Below are 25,008 nucleotides of genomic sequence, written 5' to 3' on the forward strand. Positions count from 1 at the left end.
CTAAATCCTACAGACTGGACCTTTAACCCTTATGGTTTGTTAACACTGGCTTTTCATTTCTTTCATTTGTTCTGACCTCATTAAAACTGAAAAGTATTTAAGCGGAAACCTTGCTGCGAACTGAACCTTGATGACAAAATACAGAAAGGACCTTGAAGCATTGTTATTACACCAAACCAAATTTTATGTTATGTGGGATAACAAACTGTGCATTCCTTTTGTTTGCAGACACATGGTAGGGTGGGATGGGGCACCAGCATGCAGAAAGTCATGATACATTTATGGTAAAACAGTTCCAAACCCTATGTTAAGATTAAGATTGTTGTATTATGTGTATAACTACTACAGTCATATAATAAAATACACAGCAGACTTTTAACTATTTAACCATTTAGAGCATAGCGCCAACGGATTTCTAGCATCTACTTTTTTGAGCTATTAAGGTGGCCGGGGCTTTCCATCCACATTTAAAACATGCATGACTTCAGACAAACAATAAAGTTAGTAATCCATAAAAAAAGACTAAGGGGAGCCAGTGGAACCTGGTTTTTTTCACAGATTATCTGTCTCATGTACTACTGTCAGGATATAGTGAAAGTTTCAGATAATATGACGGTAAAAGTAACCTACTGCAGCTTTAACGACAGCACTTAAACATAAGTACAAATTAATTTTGAAAAGGGAACAAAAAAAGAGAAGAAAAAATGATTTTAATAAAGAAATAATTTAGAACACCATTCATACAGGCCCTACATTAAATTATAAGTAGCAAATTCCTCAAAGTGTTGAAATACTATTTACTGCTGGGAAGGAAACTTTTATTTTTACAAAAGTAACTTCAATACCAACAGTGGTCATAGTATTGTTGTCCGTATACAACTGATTATGCTGTCATTATTGATTAATTTGAATATTTATGGTATTTACCCTCTATCACTCCGTTCATTTCGCATTTATCAATTTAATAGATAGATAGATAGATAGATAGATAGATAGATAGATAGATAGATAGATAGATAGATAGATATTCAGACAAATTACATTATGTTCACAAGCTAAGAAAACAATAAGTAATTTTTGCATCACATGCTGTTGTTCCCCAAATGCAGCACAAAGCTTTATATTCAGTGACTTGTAAAATAACAGTTCAAAGAAAGATCAGATCAGTTTTCCAGGTTATGTAACACATGGAGTGAGTGACAGCAATATCCTAAATTCCCAAGATGTAATAATGACCGTACTAATAAAAATAAACATAAAAGCCTGGTTGGAGATGCATTGGCCAAACAATCATACATATCAGTGACATTTGACATAGGACTTTTAGATGATATGGGTGCCTGTAACCAGTTGTTTTTATCTTTACAAACAAGTGTTTCCAAAGCTTATTATGTTCCTCATAGAAAGCAAGTTTTCACACTATTATCAGATCAAGGTGGCACGCATGTTGAACTACACACTACAATCATAAACATTTGAAATAGACATTCAGTGGCCCACAGAAAAATAAAAACATCACGTTTCTATATTTTTGTGAATAAAAGGGTAGATTCTGATTCTGAAGTCTGTCTGAATAAATACTTAAATGTGATATGTCTGTTGAGTAGCTGGTCGCTGTAATCATTCCTCCTGTGAAGCAGTGACGATTTCGTCAACAAAAACTTTTGTTACGTGGCACTTATGTAACATATTTTATTTGATATATATACAAATCTGTCACACTTCAGCTAACCAAAAAACATTACACCAAAGATAGAAATGGCCCTACAAATAAAATATGTTATTATATATATATATATATATTTAAATCTGAATGCAACTCACATCCCAATGCAATGTACATGTAATGGGGGTTTTGGAGATTTTCACTTTATCAGGATCAGTCTACTAGCCAGTAAAGTGATGAATGCAATTACATTCGTTTGGGATACAGAGAAAGAGGAAAAGGACACCTTGAAGAGAGCACTGAGAGGGTTAGGGTCAAGCTTTCGGCCCAGTATTTCAGACAGAGTATTAAAAAGCATTGCCCAAAAGTTAAGGAAGGATAGACAGAGCCAGAGCATGTGTATAAGGTTAGCGGGGGCCTATTGACTCCTATCACAAGTTGGGGAGACATCATTGTAGATCTTAGCTAGGCGAGCCTTGGTAAAATAAGTGCTAAGCACTACTTTACACCAAGTTTCACACAAATAGAGACACTTCGTACCTTTTCCAGAATCTCTCCCCAAACCTCACTCGATATCGATATGGTGTGTGAATGTGAATGAATGAATTTGTTTCTGTTTGTGATGATCACTGTATGAATGTGTCTGAATGGGAGAATGTGGCATGTAAAATGAGTAAAACCGATTAAAAGCAGTTTTGAGTTGTCGGAAGACTAGAAAGGCGCTATACAAGTACAGTCCAGTTACAATATATTGTGTTTTTCAGCAATAACACCAAATCAGAAACTTTATTTGATTAAATAAATACATTGATTTGAATAAGTGCAGGAAAATCTATATCTATAATATATAATATATAATCTATAAAGTCTATATGTAACTCAATGTCCTGTAGTCTTCTTCTATCCATATCGTACACACTTTAAGTGGTTTTTGAAGAAGTGGAGCTGATGTTTGAAGTCCTCATCACTCTTTTGAGGGTGTCTGAAACTGACGTAGCGAGCCTCATCCTTGTTTTGAGCACTATGGGGCTGATGGCCAATGGACACGTGGCCACAGCTGGCGACCAGCAAGGAGCCCAGCCCATCCATAAAGAACTCTAGAGTCAGAGACAAACATTTGCCCTTTTAAAACAACAGCAGCTTGTATCATGGTCAACAATACCTAAAAGAGTGTGGACTTACTGCCACTGCCAACTCTGTCTGCATCTGGACCTACCTGAGTGCGCTACCCTCTTTAGTTTAGGGTCAAATCGCACCCTCTGTACGGCATCTGTACGAGCCAGGAAGAAGTTAACCACCCCACTGGCCAGAGAGCATTGTGGGTAACCAGGAAGAGGGTGGAACTTCTGCTTAGATTTCCTATCCAGACAGCCGCCTTCCATTTCCTCACCTTCTTCATAGTGAAGATAGAAGTAAAACTGGTTCCCATCTACTTTCCCACCCAGCTGATAAGAAGAGAGACACCAGAGAATTGGTTAGAAAAAGGTCCTTTGTGTACCTGCCCCTAGCCCAACCCTGAACAGAGCAAGGCAGGTTCATAGGAGGTTAAACAGTGAGGTGAGATGAGTTACAAATGAATTTAAACCTTTCAAGCAAAGTGAGTAACATAAAGCTACAAGAACTCCATCGAGTACATGAGACAAATAATAATACACATTATAATAACATTTTACTTGATTTACTTGAATGTCTATCCTGTGGTAATGTTGTGTGTATACGTGTATGTACAGTATGTGGCAACAAATTTCCTGAAATGGACAATAAAGAATCTATCTATCTATCTATCTATCTATCTATCTAGAAATAATAAACACAAGCCATTTCATCCTCACCACATCCAGTTCAGGGACTGACTCCATCACCTCCACCAGCTTCTCAATCTTCGTGTCCTGCGTAAACACAAAGTCATCATCCACCCACAGGAAGTACTTGGTGGTCACCTGGGAGATGGCCAGATTCCTGCCAGCAAACCAGCCCTAAGGGGAGGAAACACGCTTCACATTTGGAATCTTTTACAATCTTTTATAATGTTCATTTTAGGTAAATGCAATGCAGATCATTGACTGATTATATGACAGTCAAACACTAGTCAAAGTAAAGTAAAAAGTTCAAATAGTGATCTGAACTGTTTTGATGTAAAAATGCCCTAAAGCTTGTTCTGCAAATGCTTTAAACAAACGGAAAAATAAAAGTTAGTTAAATACATCAAATGATCATCTGCAAATAAGTTTATATTCACGCTTACCTACAATGATATCTGTAGCATTTATATCAGATTATATCTACAAACAGTTTTATTGTTAATGCAAAAGGGAGCAGGGATTTTGGTGTGTGTGTGTGTGTGTGTGTGTGTGTGTGTGTGTACCTGTGCTGGAGGCATGATGTACTGCTGGATGTGTTCTCCAGTAATGTGCTCTGGTTCAAAGCTGTCATCTGCAATAATGACTTCTATGTTGCTATAGAAACTCCGGATGCTATTCAACAACACCTTGAGTTGTCTGTAGCGCAGGAATGTCTTTGTCGTGATGGTGACTTGCGAGCTGATATCTGATTGAGTTATTAAAACAAAAGACAAGGTGATAAGACACAGTGTAAGCAGAACTGTCATGTCATGGGGAAAAGAATTCCATTGTCAAATATCTACCTGTTCCCATGTCGTATAGGACTGGCACCTGAGGCTGTTTGATGGTAATGGGAAACACAGCTTCATGCTTGTCAAACTGGAAGGAGGCTGAGTACAGAAGAGGACAGTCAAGGTGTGTTTTACCAGTAATACATTACTTAATTCTGACATTTAAAAAACAAGGTGGACTAAGACCCCAGTGAATCTTGCCTGTCTGAAACACACAGATACACATTTATGCACACACATTCTTTTTGATTACATTTACTATCAGGTATGATAAAGAAAATAAAGTACAAAATGACTTGCTGTAATGTAATTTTATGCATTTCTTTTCTGCAACTTTTCACATAAAGATTCTGTTTCTAGCTCAGTTCCAATTTCTTGGATACATACCGAGATCTCCAGTGTGTATATGGTAGACAGTGCTGGTATAGGACACTTTAGCCAGCAGGTTGTTGAGGATCACCAGGCTGCTAGACTCTATAATCAATTTTGTCTCACCATGACCTGTTGGTTTTTTGCCACAACATAAAAATAGTTAGTTTTATATGATTGATGATTATTGATGATGATAATGATTATGTTTTATGATTGTAACACAAATTACTTGACAACTGGAATATTCATATAAATCTGTTAAATGAAACGAAGCCTGCAAGCTAGTTCAGGCAGTCAACTCGAGCTGCGCTGATATTCACACATGACATGTGCCATAATCACTGACCAAGCGCACCCTTCCAATCTGGCGGTCTATTTAAACTGCAAAATTTCCCAGCTCTCCCCAATTTTTTCCCTGAAAAACCCGATGTATACAATTATATACATGCAGTGCACGAATAATCCACCAGGGGGCAGTAATCTGCTCACTAGAGGGCTTTCCGGCCATGCTACAAGACTGCCATTAACCAGGAAGTGGACACGTGGTTTCTTCCAGACTTCCCTGCCAGTTCCATTGCTGCATTGTTTTTGTTGGATTTGTTGGATTTGTTTGTGTATTTTTTGTTCAAGAAAAAAAGAATCTTTGAGCATTGTGACCCGCTGTATCAAATATAATACAAATTAAAACTCCTATATGGAAATTGATATTTGAAAATTTTTGTGTTTGTTCAGAAGGACCAATAAAGGCTCCAGTTTCAAAGAATTTGAATTTTCTGTCAATTATTTAATGGTTTGGGCTTTACAGGGTTAAGGTATTTGCACTCCCCAATATCTCTATGTAAACATATCTGCGGGGAATGATGAGGTTGGAGCCTAGACGCCAAAATCTAAATATGCTATACTGCTGTAATAAACATTTCAAACGTGAGTTGGCTGACTGAACTTATACTGTGGCTCCCACACAGAGAGGATGTCTACTGCAGAGCTGCTGCTGCCAGCCTTATCTTTTTATGCTGAATTTTCCTTTGATAAATACAGTTCAATAAAAGCCTTCTTAACAAATGAATGGATTATGTGCACAGAATTGGGACATAGCTTTTAATCTGAAACAGATACAGGAAGTGTTGAGTTAAAATCAAAATAAAATCTATATTTTTATACATTTGACATATTCTACAGATATACACCTTTCACTGCAGTGAAATGTATATGTATATAATGTCAATCTGAGTATGAACAGATCCTTTTCACTACACTACAGCCACACCTGAGACATGCTCAAATCTGACAACATGGGCGGCAAAAAGCAAGACAATCCACGACACACCAGACCTGGCAGTGTGTTCATGCTGCAAGGCAACATTCAAACGTATCTTAAAAGTCTTTAAGCTGTTTAAATGGAGTGAAGCCTGCGAGCTAGTTCAGGCAGTCAACTCGAGCTGCGCTGATATTCACACATGACATGTGCCATAATCACTAAAGCACCCTTCCAATCTGGCGGTCTATTTAAACTGCAAAATTTCCCAGCTCTCCCTCTGCTCTGTCAATGCCGCTGTTGCCCTGCATCCGTATTGCTGCTGCTGCTGCTCTGTAAACTATTGCTGCCTGCTGCTCTGTAACCACCACCCCAGCATCCACCTGTAGGCTCCGACTGGGGTTCTGACTGAACTACCAATTATGTATGCTTGTGTGAGGTTTAGAAGTGAATTAATATTCCAAAAAATATATTGACAATGTTTACACAGTTAACTATTTGCACATTTGTGTTATATCGTTATTGTTTACATATTCACATGTTTAAATCTTTGCACTGGCATCTTTGAAACAATATTGTGCTGAATGTTCCCCTGTTTGCTGCATGCTCCCAGTCTGTGCAGTCAGCTAATAGGACTCAGGAACTACATCTATAAAGTAGTTAGTTCTGCTATTGCAATCTCACCTTGGATCTTCACACCTTCAGATGGAATCTCTGTGGTCAGGATGCCTTTGGATACATGCAAGGATACCTAGAGTAGACACATTTGAATAAACTGCACAAAAACAGCGCTCAAGTACACATACCCCCATACCATACAATATTTTTGTTGTATAATATATGGATCTCGATTGGGATTGATTTATAATTACACATGCTGACTGGCTGATAGCAGCCATGAATTTGGTAAAACACTTAAATCCTGTCCAGCGAAACAGGGGAGATGTAGCTAGAGTCGACCACTTGTGGCGTGTTGAGTCTTTTTCAACCCGCAGATATTTCATAAAAAGTATGCAAAAACTTCTCTTTGGGCACCAGACTATTGGTAGCAATTTGTTTATGTAATGCTTCTCTATTTTCAAAGCATTCATTTGACAAGACGGAAGCAGGCCAGTCCCACACCAAAGCCACAATATCAGAGAGTCAAAGGAAGCAAGAACAGAGCCCCACTGTTTGTAGAGGAAAGAGCAGCCATGTTGGCGTAGAGCTTTCTGTACACAGCTAGCACAGGCTGCAAGTTATGCAGCTACTGTACACCACTGACCTTAAAGTCAGGATCCATCGGTTAAGAGATTTTGAAAGCCAATGATTGTGCAGTCTCATTCAATCACATTCTACAGTCACCTTTGAATGTTGGCTATTGAGGAAAAGGATGTTACTCTGACAGCCTGACTAGAATACAGATATGGATTTGGTACAAAATGAAAAACTGAACTTCAAAGTAAAGCTCAATAAATGTTGACTTTCAAAATCAGACCTGTACCGCGTAGCTGTGTTGACGTTTCTGCCCCTAGATCCAAGGTTAAGACCAAGATGGCTGCTGTACAATGATGTTTAATGATGTTTTGGAACGGTATCCACCGTAGTAATATTGGCACAAAGCCACTTAATCATGCTCTAATTAAGTTATTTCAATAGACACAACTTTATCTTCATTATTATACAGTATGGTTTTCTGGGTGTTTCAGCAAATGTATCATTTTCATTAAACGCTATATAATGTAATACCATACTGTGTTCAATGTGTTTATATGTAAAATCTTGAATATTTAAGGCTTTTTTCTTTTTTTTCTTTTTTTATGAATTTTCAAACATTCAGCAGCCATTTGGTATCAACCACCCAATTTGTTGGTTGCTGATCTGTTGCATCCATCTATGGGATCAAACCAACCTTGTAGCTGCTTCTGTGTCCTGCATGCAGTGCTAAACCTGGAACCAAAAGATACTATCCTTTTTAATAACGGACACACGTCTATCTCCGGCTTTGTAAGACCACATTTTGAGATTACATAGCTGCCAACTTTTCAAAAAAACCTTGGAGTGAGATTTTGTCGGGGGGTGACCAAAATTATGCCGCGCACACAGCCACACAAGTTGGTGGCTAAGATATCAGAGAACTGGAATTAATTTGATGTTGTACCCATGTTGTACCCTGCATTCTGGTGGTTTGTGGGGAGGCCCAAAGCCGTTGATAGGGCAGCTTACTGGAGATGGACAGTATTGGTTACATTCTGAGAAGCAGACATAGCTGAAGGTCCACCCCCAGGAAATTTTGCATTAAGTAGATGTGATTTCCTGCATTCTGGTGGATTTTTGGGTGGTCTGTTAAAGATGTGCAATACCTGAACTTATTCTGATTCATGTTCGACATCATGACTCGTAGGGCCTTCTAGACTTGAGCTAAACATTCAACCAGAAAATTATTGTTGTGCCTAAATGACTGCCTGTATCACAATAAAGCCTTATTCATAGACCAGTGTTTAAGATTGGACCTAGGTACCTGTCGGTTGATTGATATTTTGATTAGAATGGTATTAAACTGTGAGTAAATAAACAATGCAATGAGCTGATATTTTGAGCATGCAGTATACCACCAGGTTAACAAGGTGCTCTCCTGCTTGTTATGACAGCTTTCACCACACTAAATCATGTTCACACGCACAAACAAAGAATTTATATCAAGATTTAAAATTAAAGATACATACCTAGTCTCAGCTCAGATCAAGGACGAAATTTTGATTTCAGAGGTGGGGGGGACACAAGTATTATTTTTAGGTAATTTTTTGGGCCTTTTGATGGCTTTATTTATAGAGACAGCTGTATGGAGACAGTGATGGTGGGTGGAGAGAGAGGGGATGACATGCAGCAAAGGGCAGCAGGTCGGATTCAAACCCACACCACTGCAGCAACTCCGTATATGGTTCGCCAGCTCTACCGACTGAGATAACTGGCTCAATAATACACAATAGTAGTTCTTCTAGTTTTCTAAAGTTTTTTAAACGTAGCAATACTTTTACGTTTACTGTTCCCTTTTTTGGTTTGACTGCTTGTAAAGCATGTAGCAATAAAGCATGTAAATGTAAATAAAGAAAAAACATTCTGGACACACACACGCACGCACGCACGCACGCACGCACATACGCACGCACGCACATGGACACTGACTCAAACGTTAATGTAAATGAAACCTCTGATATTACCTGGGCAACTAGAAGACCGGTGTGCAAGCATGATGGAGTGACAGCAGGGACGGCCAATCACACAAGAAACAGCAGAGCCAATCGAGGAGCTTGTGGGCGGGTCTAAACTCAGGGTAACAGGCTTCAGCTTGAGAGGCCGATTCCGCTTGGTCCTAGTGCGTGACGAGTCTCTGTTTACTATAGCGTAACATTGTTTTTGGACGGTACAAACTGCAGGGGACCGAAACGGCCCAAGATCGGATTGGTTTGCGTGAGAAATTGGATGTGTGGCGTGAGTGCGTGTGAAAACAGGCAAAGGCGTGTGTCACACGGCGAAAGCGTGAGAGTTGGCAGCTCTGAGATTATTTTACCTGATATTCCAGACATGTTAAATTCAAGACTTGATTAAATCACTACTGACTATGATTTAGTTCTGTTTGTGGTGATACATTTCTGTGTACCAGGTTTAGCTCAAAGATTCTGTGATTATTTTTCATTGTGTTTTCTACGATTAAGATGAACCCAAACTGCTTCAACTTGTTGTTGTGTCATTTTGTATTGTAATGTAAAAACTTCAAATAGATAAAAATGCTATCTGGACTATGTATAGAGTATAACATAACATACCTGGTATGAGAGTGGGGGTCAAAGGTCGTACAGTAAAACCCTGGGTGGGATACTGCAGAGGAGAGTTAGGCAAAGCAAATAGCAGTTTGGATAATTCAGATGGTGACCTGTTGAGGAGATTGGAAAGAGTGAGGGATGTTGGTGGTGAGGGGGAAAACAAACTTGCATTGTGTGTTGCAGGAGATTTACATAAAACAAACTGCTAATATAGTAATACTCTTTGGCCCCTTTTCCACCAAAGTATCTCGCAAATCACTCTATTATATGCCTCTTTCCCATGGGTGTCTATTGGTGACGTCTCATGTCTGATAAACAGTAGTCATAACACATCTGATGCCCTACTCTCCAGGAGACAGCCTAGGTCTTTGGAATGTGCTTAGCTCATGGCACACTGATTAACAACTCTCCTAACTAGTGTGAGACAACGAGAATGTGAATACATGAGGATGAACATACATGAACATAAAATATATATATATAATATATATATACTGTAAGCCTGTAAAATTAAACATGAAATAGCACAACATAATATAGTTTGCTTCATGTTTGCAGAACCTTATTTCTGAATGCATTTTCCCACTACATCTTGTTTTTTACAAAGTTGTAATGTAAAGTGCTACTGAAGAATTATTCCTATTATTATAAGAATTATTATTTTATTAATATGGACATGCTATACATCGTTAGATTCTCCACAATTAGAACCTTCAGTTCATTTTACAGACACCACGAACACCAAAGTATCAAATTATGAGTCGAACATTCATACTGGTCTTAATAAACAATTAGATAACAATTCCCATCTTGGCTGAGCAAGAGTTTCGTGCAAAAGGAATTAAAGACATGTCCCAAATAAAGGCAGGTTGAGAGTAGCTAATTAAATGAAAGCACTCCATCCATTCATCCATCCATCCATCCACCCACTACCTGGCTTTCTGCTGTTGGAACTCCTTAGCTCTGCGCTTCACCAGCTCTTCATACTGGTCCTTAGGAACGCAATCTTTGAGGAGCACTGAGCCGGGGGCACAGGTGCACGGACCAGGTGATGGAGGAGTAGTGAGTGGTCCCAACCTGGAAGTGTGGAGGATAATATATCTGTTCTCTTCTTTGCCATATTATCGCTGACATTGTCCAACATTGCTTGAGGGCTCGAGCAGAATTATAGCTCAGACTGTTCATATTCTACTGATGAGCTGATGTGTTCTTACCATTCCACAAACACATGATAAGTAGTAGTAATGTAATGTTTTAAAGAGTTCGGTCTAGACCTACTCTATTTGAAAAGTGTCCTGAGATGACTTCTGTTATGAATTGGCCCTATACAAATAAAATTGAATTGAATTGTAGCCCTATTATGGTCTGTTTCATTGGTTTATTCATGTTATACTGTAGTTTCAAACAAATCAGATTTGGTTTGGAGAAGAAGAGACAGAGCGGGTTGAAGTAGAGTAAGTTTAGTTTGCATATCTATAGATGAATCGATGCATAGTCAAGACAAACAAAACACAACTGCTAATATTTGAAATTTTTATCCCAGGGCCATGACTGCCTGGTTCCCACCCAAACACATTGCAGTTTCCATGGAGCCCTATATGTCATGTGACCCACAGCTTTTATAAAGGCAGCTGAAAAAGGAGCCACAGCCATCCTACAAATGTTACTATAATGTCATCATTCATTCACACCATTTTACTTATTACTGCTTTTTAGCATTTCATGACTCTTATGATAAAATATATATGAAAATGTTTGATTTGCTGAGAGTATGCTGCAGGAGCACTTTGAATTTAAGTCTCTTTTTTAGCATTAAAATCAAAATCAAAATATCATTCTAATAAACACTGATTCAGGCAGAACACTGGCTGTTTAAAATGGAAACAGAGGAAATTAAACGTTTTCAAAGCAACCCCCCGACCCCCACACACAGACACAGAGTGGACTTTACCTCAGTTCTTGTGTACTGGGAACCTCCTCTTTGAGTAGCTCTCCAGGACAGTTATAGAATATTATAAAATAGCAAGTAAGCACAAGGATCACACACACAACAGCTGCTAACTGAAGTGATGGTTTCTGAAACACAGCCATCTGTGAAGAGACACACACACTTTTATTGCTTATAGTTGCTCAATTTTAAAGCAGCTATAACCCAGAGCTGCAGGTTGCAAGGTGTCTCTTGTCAATCAAAAAATGGATCTGTGAGCAATATACAGTCTGGCAAATTAATCATGAAGTGAAGGGAAATGGTTAAATCTGAAACAAAACTAAAAAAGGGGGAGCTTTGTACCTTCTGCCATAGCATCTTTAAACAAAGCATCCCATTAACAGCCGTGAGTTGGTGTACAAGACAGGGTGTGGTAAATGTGCTAAATGTACCGTATTGTTTACTCCTGTTGTTATGACGCAGTGTCCATATGTGTTTTTCTCTGTTCTTCGTATCTATGTATGCATGTACAGACTGCGGTGACAAATTTCCTGTGAAGGACAATAAAGTATATTATTATAAGATTTCACCATTAAGTCCTGATCATAGACCATAGAGCGTCTTGCACAAAATATATAAAATCGAGCACTTTTAATTGCCTTTATATTTGTTTCCTTCAACTGTCAAGGGTTTCAAGGAGCTGTGGCAACCCACAGAACAACAGAAAACATAAATCCCCATTCACAATCAGATGCCTGTTCATTCCTTTTTTTAAATATTTTTTGGGGGAGCTTCTTTCCACTTTAATCGATGGACAGTTGAAGAGTGATAGGAAAGGGGGAGAGCAAGAGGGGATGACACATAGCAAAGGGCCACAGGTCAGACTAATTTAACTCAAAAAATTGTTGAAACTCATTACATTGTACATTTTAAGTTAACTCATCAAGTAGCTTTAGTGACACTGACTTAATTTTTTAAAAAGATATTTTGTATTGTGAAAACAAAATAACTAGTAAAAAGTACATAATAATATATAATATAATAATAACAACAATAATAATAATAATAATAATAAAAATAAATTGAGTTTATGTTACTTACATTTTTTATGTAATCCAATATTTCAATAATTTTTAAGTTAAAATAACTCATTGTATTACAGTGTATTCATCTCTTTCATGAATTCAGTGCAAAAGTTAACGTTTTGTTTACAGATAAAATGTAGTACATTTACAAAGAAAATACAGAAAGAAGAAAGATAAGTAGGAAAAACAATTAGACTGCAGTAAAAGAGAAAAAAGTATCAATACTGAACGTTAACAGAAAACCAGCAACTGCCATAACCAACCCCATACACCATTTTAAACTAACAGAACAAAGGCACTATGGAATCTTACAAGGAAATAAAAAGTCACCATTAGAATCAAAACCTTTACAGCTTATAGAAATATTACAGAAACATCAGTTCTTACCTATTACCCAAAGAACAAACGGCAGTAACCCTGAGCTATGACAAAAAGGGAACTTAATTATGGGATTTCATCGTCAGCACAGTTTCCTCTTTAGTCCAAATGTTGCAGGTTGCAAGGTGTGGCTCTCTAGTGTAAAAGAGTCCGCTGTAATGATCTACCTACAGGGACCTACCTTGCTCTATTGTAAAAGTTTAAATGACTGTTTGCTATCCGGGTTGGAGTTGCTGGGAAGCCTTCCAAGACCTCAGCTTGCTGCAGGTACCATTTATACTTTTTAAACTCTCCATCTGCCAAATCTTCTAATGTTACTAGCAGCTCTACGGAAGTTGCCATGGTTTCTTCTTGCAGAAATACGATTAAACTTTGGTAACAATTTACAATAAAAATGTGTTGGTTGTTGTTACTACAATTTAGGCACACTAACCAATGCTTATTATTGTTAAAAACATTACAAACTATAAACCAAACCTATTAACATTTATGCATATTGTGTGTATTTGGGGCAGTCCAACGATTTAGTATTCATAGTTTTCCCGTGACGTCACATCCTCATTGGGACGCCCATTTGGAGTTTCTCTCTCCAGTGCTGCGCCAAAGGATCCGAATTACCTGAATTAAATCTTTTTGAGTGTTTATTTTGTCTCTACATCTTTTGCACTGATTCCATTAATTCCTCTAATTGGCTTTTTGTTCACGGGGCATTTGTTCCACTTGCAGTGGGGTGTTAAGGAGCTTGCAGTTGAGTTTACAATGTCTGCACCATGCATGAAAGCTTTATGAGTAAAAACAGCAGTGTGACAGCTGACGTAAAATAAAAGATTGAGACATCCCTAGTCTGTACTTTTGTATGCTGTCACTCTGACGGCAGTGTAAGGGGAGGGATTCTCCACAAGGTAGATGTAAAGATTGCCCAACTGGAACTCGGGCAGGTGCTGTATAAGGATCACAAGTGCCCAAAACTTGCAGTTTGTTCAAGTATCTTTGTTGTTCTTCTTTTGAGAGCTGATATAAATATGCATGGCTTGAAACTAATGGATCATTCACATGCCTCTTTTACGGTTCTACGGAGTTTCCAGTGTAAGTCGCTATATTGGAACGTTGTTTTGCCCTAAAAACTATTAATTGAATATAATATAGCACAAATTATTATTAAAACAAATAGCTTGTCGCGGTAGCCATTAGCGCTGTGTTTGACGTCCCCCAAGTCAAGCAGCTGTAGTGGACCCATTAGCTGACTCTGCCGGGACTGGGCCCTCCCAGTGAACAGCAAGAGGACTGAAAGCCGCATCCAATGCCGGCATAGGACAGTTTGGTGACAGGGAATAAACTACTGAGGTGTTTTAATTGCCTGATTTTAATTTGTGAAATAATTCAATGGACAGACACTCAAAATGGAAGTATTGACCTTTGAGGGTGCAGGACCACAAGACTTGAGGAATGAGGAGGAAACATGTCACACTGCCATTATTGAGCAGGTTGGGGATGGAACATAAAATCCAACTAAAGTGCAAGTGTAGGCATGATGAAGCATATTCAAGCTGTCCTCAGTGGACCACATTGTTTAAGGAAGTAACAGACACATACTCAGTTACACCACTGCTTTTGAAAAACCAGTTCTGGTTGAGGTAAAGCTTTCAGGTTTATTATTCCAATGTTTATTCAAACAGAGCATACAAATCACATAACCACCCTTCTTTGCTACATCCCCTTCCACAAAGGAGGGGTGTAATGTGGATATGTTTTTAGGGGATTGTTTATTTAGCTCATCAGTTGTAACATGACTGCCTGTTCTGCAGTTGGGATACAGTTGCTGAAGAACAGGTTTGCAAAGAAACAGAAATACCAAATGACTCTTGTTGGTCTATGAAAGCACATTTCCACTCATCCCAGCCCATACTTCTTCAGTTATGAGCCCATCCTCCTTCAGTTATGAGCCCATCCTCCTTCAGTTATGAGCCCAACCTGCCCCGTGTAAACACAGCTGATCTGAAGGCTCCACCAACAGGTTAAAAATAAACGTGCCCCGACTGCAACCGTCCGACCAGCAGATCATTGTAACGGCTGAATGAAATCTGGTCAGCAGTAGACGCCTCAAACGTCACGAAAAATAGCCTGAACTGAAGAAATATTATTTTTAATGCTATTGCAAAAAGTAATGATAAAACACCCCATTAGCGTATCTGTGCAGATGACAACATTAATGCTTTCATGTGTGTCTGGGCCCATATCTATCCAGAATCTCAGAATCATTCCACGGAATTGTGCCGACAGTTAACTTTGGATTAAAAAAAACAACTTCCTACCTCAGAGGTCGTTGTTTTACCACACCCAGAGCAGCAAAGCAGAAATTATGATGATATATCGGGGTCATCCATGGTTGTAGCTGTCCGTTTGAAATATTATACACTGCTAAAATTCAGAATGCTGAAAATAGCACCACTTTTTTATGTAATGTGAGGAAATAACTCCAGTACCTTTCTTCCAGTAACCAGATAGCTTACTAATGTTTTACCTACAGCCTACTGGTGTGTATAGGTAAATTCTATCAAGCTATTTATTAGTTTCGGCATCAATAATGCCTTTGCATGTATAACTTTGGTTAACTTGATCTGCTTTGAATTTTACCATTAATAATCCCAACGGCGACTGTCAGGAAAGATGAAATATCTGATTCAGAGATGGAGCATGAGATGTGGAGTGCTTGGTCTGAAGTGCTTTAATGATAGTAGTAAACACAACTTTGGCATTTAAGAAGCTCATAAGAACCGGGGTAAGGAGAGCTACATTTTCTGAACAGCTGCCAAAAAAATAAAGTGTATTCTAACCTCTGCCTGCCAAAACAGCAGGAAACTGGCAAAACGCAGGCTCCCTGTAACAGTTTGGAGTTTTTTAAGCTGACAACCCTGATGACATCATCAGGGTTATTTTCTCAAACTTTAAAAAGCTCACTACAGAGCCACAGAAAACATCTTACAACTGTTTTTATAGGCTAAATAACTCCTCAAGTAAAGAAAACCGGTGTAGTGTCCTTTTAATAACACCTGTATTGCGCATTTAGATATTTTGGCCAAAGGAGAGTTCTGGAGGCGACACAGCACCTGGCTGTGTTTGTGAAGGCACACTGTAAAGTACTCGGTTTTCCTGGTCCCTATTACAATGTAAGGCAATGTAAGGGTGAAAAGTTTCCTTTTCAAATGAATAGGGATGCACGATAATTATCGGGACAGATGAATGATGTGCCGATAATAGGGAATTCTTATTATGAATTATAGGGATCATTAAACTACAGCCAATAAATGATATGATGGTATTAATTATTCATCTTGAATTCTTATGCAAAACAATTGTTAGCCTTAACTTTACTAGAAAAAATTAATGAACATTTGATGAACTGAACTGTTGTTGTATTAGCAACAGGGATGTCAGTCAGATTTGGTTGGAACAGAGCTGTGGAATATTAAATCCTCCATCTTTGCTCACAACATAACTTAAGACTTTCTTACCCTCAGCTGTGTAAAAACTACAAGTTATGAACTAATTTTTAAAACACAAATATGTGAAATTATCAATATCAGCCATGAGAAGAAGGGAATTATTGATTTAAATAAAGAAATCGTGCATCCCAACAGATTAAGCCACCTTAGTTTCAGCCCTGCAACGCTTAGAGCTAACCCAGCTTAACAAATGGAGAATGATTATAGCTTCTGCAAAATATTGCATCTATGAAGTTCTTACTGTAACTTTGGTTTTCAAGTTTAAAAAAAAAATCGAGAACAGAAAAAAAGTCCAGTCAGAGCAAAAATGAGAAAACATTTTCCAAAGCTCAATCAACTCCATAGCCTCGGAGCTAAAAGAGCTACAGCGCTAACAATTCTCCGGAGTTAGAGAGCTACGCAAGCAGCAGGTGGCTCAGGATCCTGCGGCGGGTGTGGGGGGCTTCTGGGACGCGGTGAGAGACGAGGGGTGGAAGGAGTCGGGCAGGTTCTTGGCGTACTCCACCAGCTCGTAGGAATCTCTGATGTCTGTCAGGCCGAACCAGAAGACGGTCCACACCCCATTAACGAAGCTGCCATCACAGTGCTTAAAGTACCTAGACAGACAGACAGACAGACAGAGAGGAAGATCACATGTCAAATTGTATTGTTCATTTTCAGTTAACATAAGATTATTTTAAGGTCAAGGTTCCCACTCTTAAGAAATCCTTTTCCAGGAGTTTTTATTGACAATACAAAATATCGCAACGTGCAACAAAAAGCAGGTGAGTGATTAACCCTCTCAGCCATCACTGTTCTCTTCAGAGCAAAGTGAAAACAGTCACACTAGTGACTTTGTGAGGCTGTACTGACGGCTTTTTAGTGATGTTAAAACCAGCCAGAGCCAGACTGTTTCCATCAATGACGCTTGGTGCTCAAACACAAGTGGATGGACCCATGGTTTGTTTTATGTGAAGATGAAACCATATTATCATCACCATCTTGTTGCTGCTGTTTACATTCAGCCAGATGCAAATTCAAAAGATGACCTGCAGAATTCATTCCTGGGTGTATACAGGTATGTATATAAATAACTCTATTCATTATATACATTTAATCGCCTCGAGTTGGCTGCGGTCAAAACGCGACACATTTAGCAGATATCTGGCCGTCCCACCACTCAGAGGACCCTATGGTGGCTTATCTGGGTCAAGACTCCTCTCTGTTCTGGCTCCACAGTGGTAGAGCTCCCCACTGACGTCGAGACAGTGCGTATCTTCTGCCACAAGCTAAAAAACCCTTTCAGGCTTCATCGGAAAACCCTTCCTAGCACTAGACTCTTCCTTCTATGTGTTTTGAATACACGTTGGATGGCAACATCAAAGTCTTAAAATGTGTGTGTGCGTGTCTCACCAGGGGTTGATCCTGTTGGTGGCTCTGGACCTCCAGAACAGTTTGCCCAGGTCCTGTCTGATACACTCCCACAGGATGTGGCTGGTGCCCTGGCCCTGCTTACTGCTGCTCACCACAAACTTGTCGAGGTAGGGAGTGCCGCTGTTCACCGGCTCCATGGTGATGATGGCTGCCGCGCTGTAGCTGGAGACACAGAGACACACAATCCCCTCAGGAGAGAGGGCTTGCTGGGTTTGGATACATATATTTGACATACTTACACCCACAGGCCTTTCTTTAGTAAGGAAGACCGGATGCAACACTAATGCTGATCTGGATTTATGTGTGGTCATTTTTTTCCTGGAGTAGCTGCACGCACCCTTCAGAGAGGTAGACGGAGTGCAGTCGTCCTCTAAGAGAGTCGATGTAGTCTTGCCTCAGAGTCTTATCGAACGACTTGTTGATGAGGGCCAGCAGGCGCTCTACATTGATCCCATCCAGAGAGCTGTACCTACACACGCACACACACACACACACACACACACGTCATTTACTCTAAAGGCAATAGATGAAATGCAGTGTCTTTTCTTTTAAATTAAGGTTCAAAATAGAAATCTATTTTGGTTAGGGAAAAACTTGCATGGCCAATTTCAAAAGGAGTCACTTGACCTCTCACTTTAAGATATCTGAATTGGTACCCACAAGTCTCACCTTTATATACATGCCCACTTTAAGCCAATTACATTCAGCTTTGGGCATAAACCATGCAGTTTTTGAATGCAGTATAAGTGTGTATTTGAATGTTACTGCATACTGGGGTCCATCAACTGTATTGGAACTGCAAGCATTGGATATGACTGGAAAGCAGGGGCTCCTGTGGATTCAATAAGCCCAAATGTATTAATTTGTGATGATGTCAGTCCCCATTGTTATTTTACTGTAGTTAGACCGTTTTAGCTCATTGTATAAAATGACCTATCATGACCTTTAGGGTAATCACAGCCTTGGGAAACAACGTACAACCACTAACTAGAGCATTGGGCATTCAAATATTGTATACTGACAATAATGGGGTTTCAAAGCAATGTTAACATGTGAAGGGATTCTGTCCACAGAGAGCTATTGATCTCCAACACATACAGGAGGTGATGGGTTCATACATTCATATTGTTTCCCATGTCTGACACATTGTACAGATTCAGACACTGGAACTGTAGTGAAAGGTGTACATGTTGGTGGTATATTGTCCGTATGACTGAACAAATCCTTTTCGCTGTCCATTATTGCTGGGAACTGCGAGCAGCTCTCTGGTGAAGCATCGGTGTAGCTGAGATGCAAGACTCAGGTGGGCAGTGTGACTGTTAACAAGGGCGCCGAAAGAAAAGGTGCCCATGTGTGAACCGGGCTTTACGGAAATCTCCAATTGTCGATTTTTTTTTTATACCAAATCACTTAGAGCACACAGTATAGCACACGACCCTAGTCACCCCCTCAACTCTTTCTTCGAACTGCTGCCATCCCGACGCAGATACAGGACGGTGGCCTGTAAACATGCTCGCTATGGCAGGAGCTTTGTACCTTCTGCCATAGCATCTTTAAACAATGCATCCCGTTAACAGCCGTGAGTTGGTGTACAAGACAGGGTGTGGTAAATGTGTTAAATGTACCGTATTGTTTACTCTTGTTGTTATGACGCAGTGTCCATATGTGTTTTTCTCTGTTCTTCGTATCTATGTATGCATGTACAGACTGCGGTGACAAATTTCCTGTGAAGGACAATAAAGTATATTATTATAAGATTTCACCATTAAGTCCTGATCATAGACCATAGAGCGTCTTGCACAAAATATATAAAATCGAGCACTTTTAATTGCCTTTATATTTGTTTCCTTCAACTGTCAAGGGTTTCAAGGAGCTGTGGCAACCCACAGAACAACAGAAAACATAAATCCCCATTCACAATCAGATGCCTGTTCATTCCTTTTTTAAAATATTTTTTGGGGGAGCTTCTTTCCCCTTTAATCGATAGACAGTTGAAGAGTGATAGGAAAGGGGGAGAGCAAGAGGGGATGACACATAGCAAAGGGCCACAGGTCAGACTAATTTAACTCAAAAAATTGTTGAAACTCATTACATTGTACATTTTAAGTAAAATTAATAATAATAATAATAATAATAATAATAACAATAACAATAACTTTGCCCTAAAAACTATTAATTGAATATAATATAGCATAAAAATTATTATTAAAACAAATAGCTTGTCGCAGTAGCCATTAGCGCTGTGTTTGACGTCCCCCAAGTCAAGCAGCTGTAGTGGACCCATTAGCTGACTCTGCCGGGACTGGGCCCTCCCAGTGAACAGCAAGAGGACTGAAAGCCGCATCCAATGCCGGCATAGGACAGTTTGGTGACAGGGAATAAACTACTGAGGTGTTTTAATTGCCTGATTTTAATTTGTGAAATAATTCAATGGACAGACACTCAAAATGGAAGTATTGACCTTTAAGGGTGCAGGACCACAAGACTTGAGGAATGAGGAGGAAACATGTCACACTGCCATTATTGAGCAGGTTGGGGATGGAACATAAAATCCAACTAAAGTGCAAGTGTAGGCATGATGAAGCATATTCAAACTGTCCTCAGTGGACCACATTGTTTAAGGAAGTAACAGACACATACTCAGTTACACCACTGCTTTTGAAAAACCAGTTCTGGTTGAGGTAAAGCTTTCAGGTTTATTATTCCAATGTTTATTCAAACAGAGCATACAAATCACATAACCACCCTTCTTTGCTACTTCCCCTTCCACAAAGGAGGGGGTGTAATGTGGATATGTTTTTAGGGGATTGTTTATTTAGCTCATCAGTTGTAACATGACTGCCTGTTCTGCAGTTGGGATACAGTTGCTGAAGAACAGGTTTGCAAAGAAACAGAAATACCAAATGACTCTTGCTGGTCTATGAAAGCACATTTCCACTCATCCCAGCCCATCCTCCTTCAGTTATGAGCCCATCCTCCTTCAGTTGTCAGCCCAACCTGCCCCGTGTAAACACAGCTGATCTGAAGGCTCCACCAACAGGTTAAAAATAAACGTGTCCTGACCGCCACCGTCCGACCAGCAGATCATTATAACGGCTGAATGAAATCTGGTCAGCAGTAGACGCCTCAAACGTCACGAAAAATAGCCTGAACTGAAGAAATATTATTTTTAATGCTATTGCAAAAAGTAATGATAAAACACCCCATTAGCTTATCTGTGCAGATGACAACATTAATGCTTTCATGTGTGTCTGGGCCCATATTTATCCAGAATCTCAGAATCATTCCACGGAATTGTGCCGACAGTTAACTTTGGATTAAAAAAAACAACTTCCTACCTCAGAGAATAATGTATGTATCTACACTGTCACGCAGTACTCAGAGCGTGAGGTCGTTGTTTTACCACACCCAGAGCAGCAAAGCAGAAATTATGATGATATATCGGGGTCATCCATGGTTGTAGCTGTCCGTTTGAAATATTATACACTGCTAAAATTCAGAATGCTGAAAATAGCACCACTTTTTTATGTAATGTGAGGAAATAACTCCAGTACCTTTCTTCCAGTAACCAGATAGCTTACTAATGTTATACCTACAGCCTACTGGTGTGTATAGGTAAATTCTATCAAGCTATTTATTAGTTTCGGCATCAATAATGTATTTGCATGTATAACTTTGGTTAACGTGATCTGCTTTGAATTTTACCATTAATAATCCCAACGGCGACTGTCAGGAAAGATGAAATATCTGATTCAGAGATGGAGCATGAGATGTGGAGTGCTTGGTCTGAAGTGCTTTAATGATAGTAGTAAACACAACTTTGGCATTTAAGAAGCTCATAAGAACCGGGGTAAGGAGAGCTACATTTTCTGAACAGCTGCCAAAAAAATAAAGTGTATTCTAACCTCTGCCTGCCAAAACAGCAGGAAACTGGCAAAACGCAGGCTCCCTGTAACAGTTTGGAGTTTTTAAGCTGACAACCCTGATGACATCATCAGGGTTATTTTCTCAAACTTTAAAAAGCTCACTACAGAGCCACAGAAAACATCTTTCAACTGTTTTTATAGGCTAAATAACTCCTCAAGTAAAGAAAACCGGTGTAGTGTCCTTTTAATAACACCTGTATTGCGCATTTAGATATTTTGGCCAAAGGAGAGTTCTGGAGGCGACACAGCACCTGGCTGTGTTTGTGAAGGCACACTGTAAAGTACTCGGTTTTCCTGGTCCCTATTACAATGTAAGGCAATGTAAGGGTGAAAAGTTTCCTTTTCAAATGAATAGGGATGCACGATAATTATCGGGACAGATGAATGATGTGCCGATAATAGGGAATTCTTATTATGAATTATAGGGATCATTAAACTACAGCCAATAAATGATATGATGGTATTAATTATTCATCTTGAATTCTTATGCAAAACAATTGTTAGCCTTAACTTTACTAGAAAAAATGAATGAACATTTGATGAACTGAACTGTTGTTGTATTAGCAACAGGGATGTCAGTCAGATTTGGTTGGAACAGAGCTGTGGAATATTAAATCCTCCATCTTTGCTCACAACATAACTTAAGACTTTCTTACCCTCAGGTGTGTAAAAACTACAAGTTATGAACTAATTTTTAAAACACAAATATGTGAAATTATCAGTATCAGCCATGAGAAGAAGGGAATTATTGATTTAAATAAAGAAATCGTGCATCCCAACAGATTAAGCCAACTTAGTTTCAGCCCTGCAACGCTTAGAGCTAACCCAGCTTAACAAATGGAGAATGATTATAGCTTCTGCAAAATATTGCATCTATGAAGTTCTTACTGTAACTTTGGTTTTCAAGTTTAAAAAAAAAAATCGAGAACAGAAAAAAAGTCCAGTCAGAGCAAAAATGAGAAAACATTTTCCAAAGCTCAATCAACTCCATAGCCTCGGAGCTAAAAGAGCTACAGCGCTAACAATTCTCCGGAGTTAGAGAGCTACGCAAGCAGCAGGTGGCTCAGGATCCTGCGGCGGGTGTGGGGGGCTTCTGGGACGCGGTGAGAGACGAGGGGTGGAAGGAGTCGGGCAGGTTCTTGGCGTACTCCACCAGCTCGTAGGAATCTCTGATGTCTGTCAGGCCGAACCAGAAGACGGTCCACACCCCATTAACGAAGCTGCCATCACAGTGCTTAAAGTACCTGGACAGACAGACAGACAGACAGACAGACAGACAGAGAGGAAGATCACATGTCAAATTGTATTGTTCATTTTCAGTTAACATAAGATTATTTTAAGGTCAAGGTTCCCACTCTTAAGAAATCCTTTTCCAGGAGTTTTTATTGACAATACAAAATATCGCAACGTGCAACAAAAAGCAGGTGAGTGATTAACCCTCTCAGCCATCACTGTTCTCTTCAGAGCAAAGTGAAAACAGTCACACTAGTGACTTTGTGAGGCTGTACTGACGGCTTTTTAGTGATGTTAAAACCAGCCAGAGCCAGACTGTTTCCATCAATGACGCTTGGTGCTCAAACACAAGTGGATGGACCCATGGTTTGTTTTATGTGAAGATGAAACCATATTATCATCACCATCTTGTTGCTGCTGTTTACATTCAGCCAGATGCAAATTCAAAAGATGACCTGCAGAATTCATTCCTGGGTGTATACAGGTATGTATGTAAATAACTGTATTCATTATATACATTTAATCGCCTCGAGTAGGCTGCGGTCAAAACGCGACACATTTAGCAGATATCTGGCCGTCCCACCACTCAGAGGACCCTATGGTGGCTTATCTGGGTCAAGACTCCTCTCTGTTCTGGCTCCACAGTGGTAGAGCTCCCCACTGACGTCGAGACATTGCGTATCTTCTGCCACAAGCTAAAAAACCCTTTCAGGCTTCATCGGGAAAACCCTTCCTAGCATTAGACTCTTCCTCCTATGTGCTTTGAATACACGTTGGATGGCAACATCAAAGTCTTAAAATGTGTGTGTGCGTGTCTCACCAGGGGTTGATCCTGTTGGTGGCTCTGGACCTCCAGAACAGTTTGCCCAGGTCCTGTCTGATACACTCCCACAGGATGTGGCTGGTGCCCTGGCCCTGCTTACTGCTGCTCACCACAAACTTGTCGAGGTAGGGAGTGCCGCTGTTCACCGGCTCCATGGTGATGATGGCTGCCGCGCTGTAGCTGGAGACACAGAGACACACAATCCCCTCAGGAGAGAGGGCTTGCTGGGTTTGGATACATATATTTGACATACTTACACCCACAGGCCTTTCTTTAGTAAGGAAGACCGGATGCAACACTAATGCTGATCTGGATTTATGTGTGGTCATTTTTTTCCTGGAGTAGCTGCACGCACCCTTCAGAGAGGTAGACGGAGTGCAGTCGTCCTCTAAGAGAGTCGATGTAGTCTTGCCTCAGAGTCTTATCGAACGACTTGTTGATGAGGGCCAGCAGGCGCTCTACATTGATCCCATCCAGAGAGCTGTACCTACACACGCACACACACACACACACACGTCATTTACTCTAAAGGCAATAGATGAAATGCAGTGTCTTTTCTTTTAAATTAAGGTTCAAAATAGAAATCTATTTTGGTTAGGGAAAAACTTGCATGGCCAATTTCAAAAGGAGTCACTTGACCTCTCACTTTAAGATATCTGAATTGGTACCCACAAGTCTCACCTTTATATACATGCCCACTTTAAGCCAATTACATTCAGTTTTGGGCATAAACCATGCAGTTTTTGAATGCAGTATAAGTGTGTATTTGAATGTTACTGCATACTGGGGTCCATCAACTGTATTGGAACTGCAAACATTGGATATGACTGGAAAGCAGGGGCTCCTGTGGATTCAATAAGCCCAAATGTATTAATTTGTGATGATGTCAGTCCCCATTGTTATTTTACTGTAGTTAGACCGTTTTAGCTCATCGTATAAAATGACCTATCATGACCTTTAGGGTAATAACAGCCTTGGGAAACAACGTACAA

At 39.7% G+C, this 25,008-nt stretch overlaps 2 protein-coding genes across 10 annotated transcripts; both read right to left on the reverse strand.

Annotated features, from left to right (window-relative positions):
- Positions 1-691: 691 nt before the first annotated feature.
- On the reverse strand, positions 692-19,945 carry LOC127360675 (beta-1,4 N-acetylgalactosaminyltransferase 2-like). 5 transcript variants are annotated; one of them, XM_051395124.1, is made up of 13 exons: positions 13,128-13,377; positions 12,108-12,206; positions 11,680-11,819; positions 10,662-10,805; positions 9,732-9,838; positions 7,817-7,854; positions 6,610-6,676; positions 4,686-4,799; positions 4,311-4,397; positions 4,032-4,213; positions 3,499-3,642; positions 2,883-3,111; positions 692-2,763 (listed from the first exon to the last, which is right to left on the reverse strand). In XM_051395124.1, exons 3-13 carry the CDS (start codon positions 11,817-11,819, stop codon positions 2,567-2,569), a joined length of 1,449 nt encoding a protein of 482 aa, XP_051251084.1. In that variant the 5' UTR covers positions 12,108-12,206; positions 13,128-13,377; the 3' UTR covers positions 692-2,566. The 5 variants fall into 5 exon arrangements, with proteins under 5 accessions (XP_051251084.1, XP_051251086.1, XP_051251083.1 ...); XM_051395126.1 differs by lacking the exons at positions 12,108-12,206; positions 13,128-13,377 and adding an exon at positions 19,660-19,945; XM_051395123.1 differs by lacking the exons at positions 12,108-12,206; positions 13,128-13,377 and adding an exon at positions 19,571-19,623.
- Positions 15,826-24,895, reverse strand: LOC127360676 (N-acetylglutamate synthase, mitochondrial). 5 transcript variants are annotated; one of them, XM_051395132.1, is made up of 3 exons: positions 24,274-24,869; positions 18,014-18,196; positions 15,826-17,217 (listed from the first exon to the last, which is right to left on the reverse strand). In XM_051395132.1, exons 2-3 carry the CDS (start codon positions 18,169-18,171, stop codon positions 17,037-17,039), a joined length of 339 nt encoding a protein of 112 aa, XP_051251092.1. In that variant the 5' UTR covers positions 18,172-18,196; positions 24,274-24,869; the 3' UTR covers positions 15,826-17,036. The 5 variants fall into 5 exon arrangements, with proteins under 5 accessions (XP_051251092.1, XP_051251089.1, XP_051251091.1 ...); XM_051395129.1 differs by having other exon boundaries at positions 24,372-24,543; XM_051395131.1 differs by lacking the exon at positions 24,274-24,869 and adding an exon at positions 18,274-18,540.
- Between the last annotated feature and the right edge of the window lie 113 nt (positions 24,896-25,008).

This window comes from Dicentrarchus labrax, unplaced genomic scaffold (genome assembly GCF_905237075.1).
Source record: "Dicentrarchus labrax unplaced genomic scaffold, dlabrax2021, whole genome shotgun sequence".
Taxonomy (NCBI): Eukaryota; Metazoa; Chordata; class Actinopteri; family Moronidae; genus Dicentrarchus; species Dicentrarchus labrax.

What these genes read in the sequence shown, in the direction of transcription:
- LOC127360675 (XM_051395123.1), bottom strand. Translation starts at nt 19,600, where the DNA reads ATGCATTGTTTAAAGATGCTATGGCAGAAG. An exon ending in TAAAGATGCTATGGCAGAAG is followed by an intron (nt 11,820 to 19,570) that starts GTACAAAGCTCC and finishes GTCTCTTCACAG; the next exon opens with ATGGCTGTGTTTCAGAAACC. An exon ending in CCTATACGACATGGGAACAG is followed by an intron (nt 4,214 to 4,310) that starts GTAGATATTTGA and finishes TAACTCAATCAG; the next exon opens with ATATCAGCTCGCAAGTCACC.
- LOC127360676 (XM_051395132.1), bottom strand. Translation starts at nt 18,171, where the DNA reads ATGGAGCCGGTGAACAGCGGCACTCCCTACCTCGACAAGTTTGTGGTG. An exon ending in ACCAACAGGATCAACCCCTG is followed by an intron (nt 17,218 to 18,013) that starts GTGAGACACGCA and finishes CTGTCTGTCTAG; the next exon opens with GTACTTTAAGCACTGTGATG.